General features: G+C 42.6%; 1 protein-coding gene across 1 annotated transcript in view; it reads left to right on the top strand.

Annotated features, from left to right (window-relative positions):
* Positions 1 to 397: 397 nt before the first annotated feature.
* LOC134538614 (cadherin-related tumor suppressor) overlaps positions 398 to 6,000 on the top strand; it is a 197,416-nt gene continuing 191,813 nt past the window's right edge. The window contains exons 1-2 of the mRNA XM_063380045.1: positions 398 to 421; positions 871 to 1,104. Of these exons, the coding sequence (XP_063236115.1) occupies positions 398 to 421; positions 871 to 1,104 (258 nt within the window). The remainder of the gene's footprint in view (positions 422 to 870; positions 1,105 to 6,000) is intronic.

The following is a 6,000-nucleotide window of genomic DNA, read 5'->3' as shown; positions in this document are numbered from 1 at the left end:
AACCATCCTTCTGTTTCCTTTAGCCAACCTGCTTGTTATTAATGCATGAAACTTTTGCAACCCCGCATGTAAATGATGCTCAGGTTTTTCCCTGTGTCTGTGCAGGTTTTACTTGGGCCCAGCTTATCTAGTTTATAGTCTAGAATAGTCAGTGAGGGGAGTTAGTCACGGCTGAAACGTTGCCGTGGCTAGCCAATCCCCCTCCTAGCACATGATGCATGCACGGTTGGAGCGTATAGACCTCGGCCTGAGACGCACATAGAGTTCCTCCCAAATAAAAGCGCCAGAGACCGGAAAAATTCGCGGATTCGTTACGAGATAAGCCAACATCCTAGAAAGTATGCCTAGGTACCGCTTCTGCGATTGGCCCACCTTTCATCTGGGGAACTGTGAGCCAATGGGAAACTCAAAAACCAAGAAGGTTAGAATTACGGACAACCTAGTTGAGACGTCTCACGAGTCAGCGGCCAATGAACAAACAGTTGTCATTGTCCCGAGTATGTAAAGGACTTTGGAGTCTATCCTAGAGGTCGATGAACCCGCGAAATTTTTCGGTGTCCCTAACAAGCGCAATGCTGCAACTGGCGTGTGTCCCGAGGAACCAGGGGGGGGGGGGAGTAATGGTATTATGCCCCCCCCCCCCTTCTGAAACCTTGAAGTGTGGGCAAATGGGGGCAAATAAAGCGCTTTGTAATCAATTTTTAGATAATAAAACTGGTTAAATAGCACCATTTTCCATCTTGAAGTACCATTTTTTCCCGGGGGACTCCCCGCTACAATAGGGAGGGGGGGATCGATGATTCTTTATGAAATGGTATATTGCCCTCGGAGGAACCCCCCCAGTGAGCCGGCGGTGGACGGTGCCCGCAGGTGACGGACACCAACGACAACCCGCCGGTCTTCTCGGCCGCCGCCTACTCGTTCGACGTGCCGGAGGACGCGGCGCGCGGCGCCGAGGCGGGGCGCGTGGAGGCGCGGGACCTGGACCAGGGCGTCAACGGCCACGTCACCTACACCGTCATCTCGGACTGGGGCAACGACGTGTTCTCGCTGAACCCGCAGTCGGGCGCCTTCTCGCTGGCCGCGCGCCTCGACTACGAGGAGGTGAGTGTCCATCTTCCCGCCCTCCAGCTGGGTGGAAACTGGAGAGGTTTAGAATGTTTCAGTTTTAATGCAAATATGCACTGGAAAAGTATCCCCTCGGAAAGGGTACCTTTCATACTTTCGGTGGCGGTAGTGTAGCTGGGTAGAAACTGGAAAGGGTAGCGTTTTGTATTCTGCAATTTGCTAAGAGTGAATCTGTAATTTAAGTTCACCGTTACCCATTGGAATTTCTTTGTACGAGAGTGGTTGAACGTCGGAGTCCCTAACCGTTAGATTGGTCCTAATGGTCGAGACGGCAGAGCTCTTTTTCTCTGGCCTCCACTTTCACCTGACATAACGCCATGCGATATTTTACTTTGGGGCTTTATAAAAGAACTTGTTTACCTTCCGCCGCTACCTACGTTCCTGCCATATTTGAGACACGGAATTAAAGAGGCTATTTACTTCCATTACTCCAGACTTGTTGAACAAAGTGTGGGACGAATGAAGCTTAAGGTTGGATTTGTGCCTTTCAACTAAAAGTGCACATAAATTGGACATTTGTATGAAAAACCTTCAATTTGATGCATGAATTGTTGTAAATAGTCTAAATTAAACTGTTATAATATACCATTGTAACTAGGATATCGTTACCATGTGCACAAGATATTTGATTAAATCTGTTGCTTTAATTCAAGAAATCAGGAAGCGATCACATAGTTATCTCACAGCACAGTGCAGTGCAGTAGTTATCTTACCAGCACCGGAGACGAGGCAGCGGCGAAGGCCCGCAAGTTTACGCCCGACACGAGCAGCCATGTCCGACCGCCGAAATGACGCCCAGAGGCGTGATTTGTAGTAAGCTTCACGCAGTAAAAGACGACATAAAGCGACACTTTTCCTTCCCTCCAACCCGGGTGTATCCATACATACATATATACATATATATACGCGCCGCGGACGATTCCCGTAACAAGGCAATACCGCTTCTACTTTACAGTCCCGTCTTATATATTTTTTTCTCCCCGTGGTCGGTAGACAACGGCCATCATCCCATCCCGAGTGTCATAGAAGGCGCTGGGAAGTTTTTATTTTTTTTTAATGTTTATTTCTGGAACGGGGTGAGTTAGCGCGCGGTGATATCGGGACGACGGCTGTGTATAATACTGAGTAGGTGTAGTCGCATTGTGTTGTGACGGGCTGGAAATGACCCGGCAACCGGTTTTCTGCCGCTCGATCGGTTGTTGAAGGAGGGGCGGGGAGGAATACCGAAACCACTTCCAGGCGGGCGCCGTATTTTCCACGATTTGCATGAGGGGAACTGGAGTCGCTGTCAGTCGTCTCCCGGCTCGTTACGAACAGCCCGCCGCTTGATGGAGAGGGGGGGGGGGGGGAGTGCCTCCCGGAGGCCGCGTCGCGCATACGGAAACACGGCTCCCGAAAAAAAGGGTTTCGTAACGTGACCATCGCTTATAATACCCCGAGAAGCCATTTCAGTTGCCCCTCGCGCGTACTGCCGCGTTTACCTGTTCCGTCGTTTCATTGGTTCCGGGCTCATTTTTAAAGTGCTTTGCCTTCGAGGAAAAAATAAATTTAAAAAATGTGTGCGAGTCTTTCAGTGCTTCGCCAGCTACGTGTAACGTATAACGCAGATAACGAGCAAATTCATACACACTTATAACACGACACTCAAGACACGAAATTTAAAGTAGGCTATAATTATTTGCCGAGCGTGATAAATATACGAAAATGGTTTATTCAGCTACATTTCTTTGGCGTAGTTTCAGCACCCACCGGAATTAACTTTCGAATAATTCCATCTTACTATGTAATAAGTCTCCGATAAAAGTGAAAAATACTTAAAAATATACCAAACCTTGGCTTTGTAGCTGACTTTCGACAAGGAATTTTACTAAAATGCTGTCTATATTATTAAAGTTCATTGACTCGTTAGTACTATAAAGTTTCGCTTTGGCTTTGTGAATATTGGTTCGCGCCATTCGCCACAGATGGCGGCATGGTGGTTACACATTTCCGTTGCATGCGACTTGCGTTCTTTTCATGAACTTATTCCTATCAAATGCCTTATACTGAGAGCTAAGATGTTACATATCAAAAGAGTCACTTTCAAGCTGTTTTGAAAAACTTAAAAAACTTATTTGATTCTAAGACGAGATGTGAGTATCACTCAAGCTCCGCGCTGTCAGAACTATGAATAATAATTTGCCATTCGAATGTATGTGACAACTTATACGTTGTTAGAAATGTTCACCTTATATTTACGAATAACGCTGGTTAAAATTATCAACGGATCTTCGTCAATTCATGGTTATCTTCGTAAGTTTCCGGATTCTAAATTCACTTACTTTGGACATGATTCAACAATAATAATCTTATAATAGTAACAAAACATTGAACCACTGCTTACGTCTAAGCAAAAAACTTTTGAAGTGAAACTTCTAATGCGACTTCCAACAAGGTTGCGTTAAACGTTCAACGCTCCTGGGGAGGGGGAATAGAAAGAGACAGAGCGAGAGTGAATGCGTGGCACTCGGACGCATGCGCGAGCGTTAGCAACGAGTAGCGTCCAATATTCCAACGCAAGAGGGAGAGAGAAAGAAAGATACACAAAGGTAGAAAGTAGGAGAGAGAAAGAAAGATACACAAAGGTAGAAAGTAGGAGAGAGAAAGAAAGATACACAAAGGTAGAAAGTAGGAGAGAGAAAGAGAGTGAGTCGGTAGATCCCAAGCACATGCGCGTGGTATTCTTGCTATGCAGCGAAGTAAACAGTGAAGTTTCACTTCTTCTGCGCGGAGGGACTCCACGCACTATTTTTTTTTCTCTTTCGTGAGTGTGTTTACCTTGTTTACAACGTAACACATAACTCGGAAGTCCACATCGGCGTAGTTTCTTCGAAAATCCTACTAATTGAGATTACGAAGTACTCTTCGTTTATTTCGTGTTAGTTCTTTATTGAAAATTCCTTAAGTATACTGTAATTTGATGATGTTACTCTAGCTCGTTTGGAGATGTTTGATGCATCTGAACACCCGAAATAAGTTTAGATTCAAAGCACGTGTAAATGTGCAGAAATTAATACAGTTTCTTTATCACGCGGTCGGATAAATGATCCATTTGTTACAATCTAGTCACAACAAGTCATGACTGTACTCTCGAGTAAAATGCATGACATGCCTACGCCATTAAAAATGTTCACCTTAACTTTGCGGACAACACTAGTTATATATTATCCAAGTATCTTCGTAAATTCATGGATAACTTCGTAAAGTTACTAGCACTGGGTTTACTTAAGTACTTTGAACTCGAAATGTATTGTCAATATAGAGTGTTTAAAAAAAACTGAAACATTTTAATACTAAAAAAACACTATCATACCTTCCACGTAGGCTTAATGTTCATGCTGTTGCGTGTATTAAACGGAAAGAATATAGGTAATACGAAAGACGCTGTTTGGTTTTATTAGTTTTTTATGGTATAACATATTTTTTTAATGTTTAATATCGACTTTTTTTCTTTAGTTAACAGAGATATTAGACATCAAGAGATTTTGAAAGTCAGATAGCATTGTGTCAGTGTATATTGACAGTATTTTGACAGTTGAACACTATTAGAAATTACAGTAATTACAGTACGGTCTTTTCAACGAAGAATTTAAATCAAATAAAAGAAGACTTCTTTGTGATTTAAAATAACTGAATCTGCGTAGAAACTAGTCCTATTTCGTCTTCTGGGTTTTGTGTTTCGTTATTACAAAAGTAATCACACGCACAGGCAAAAGAAAAGTGTTCTTGCTGTTGACTTAACAAGTTGGAATGTTTTGTTTATGTACCAAGAATATGGTTTTGGAGTCATGTTGTAAGGAAGTTAACCAGTATCCGTAAATTTACGAAAATAGCCGTAAATTTATGAAGCTCGCCGGATAATTTATAACCAGCATTCTTCGTAGATTGAAGGAAAAAAATTTTAACCGGGTAGACATTTTTCAAAATTGATTGAAACACTGTAAATGCCAGTGTATTCTAAGGGAAAATTATTCGTTGCAGTCAGTAACTATTGACATCAGACTTTCCATTAAATTAAATACTATGCTTTAACGAAGCCAAAAATTAAAATTAAAAGGTGATGGCAAGAAACCTGTTAGGACCAATATGGCGTTTTTGGGGTTCCTAATTAATCTTCCCAGTAATGTCGCTTGCGTGTCTTGCCACCCAAACGCCATGCGCCGCGATATGGTCTTACACAGGCTGTCCATACTGAAACAACACAAAGCATAAATTTCCCGGTAAGAATTCGAACCCAGTATTACTATGAACACTACTTGGTGGTGATACAGTTGTTTTCATGTAAAAATGAAAATTTTAAAATATCTGTATATTTATATGAATATTTCTGTTCCACATACAAAAAAATGAAGTATTTACCATGACAAACCCCATCAGAGCGCACTGCTTCGTCTTCAGGGGATGGAAGGACTTGCTCAAGACCGCCAAATCATGAGCCACGCACCGACCGGAAAGTTAATTTCGCATCCCCATTTCTATCCAGGCTTTCATCGAAACAAATTGGTGCGTGATTAGATTGAACAGCATGGTTAGGTATGAAATTGTTGCAAACATCGTGGTGGGAGAAGGGAGAAAGAGGCAGATGTACAGATAGAGAAAGCGACATAATCAGGTGCATCTTCAAGAAAGTTTGGTTGTCTGTGTATCCCATTTCATCGGACAGTTATTGGAATCATTCAGTTAGGAACCTTGAGTGAAATCAGAGGCACTATTACATCTGAGGCAAGAATAATGGTAGGTATGCGAAAAAAAATTCCCTTTGGAGGTACGCAAATATTCATTACAAATCAGGGATCTTCGAAATTTATTACTGATACCGTCCTTAATTTATGG

This window comes from Bacillus rossius, chromosome 13 (genome assembly GCF_032445375.1).
Source record: "Bacillus rossius redtenbacheri isolate Brsri chromosome 13, Brsri_v3, whole genome shotgun sequence".
Classification (NCBI taxonomy): domain Eukaryota; kingdom Metazoa; phylum Arthropoda; class Insecta; order Phasmatodea; family Bacillidae; genus Bacillus; species Bacillus rossius.
Note: the sequence above shows the minus strand (reverse complement) of the source record. Positions and strands in the feature narration are given on the sequence as shown.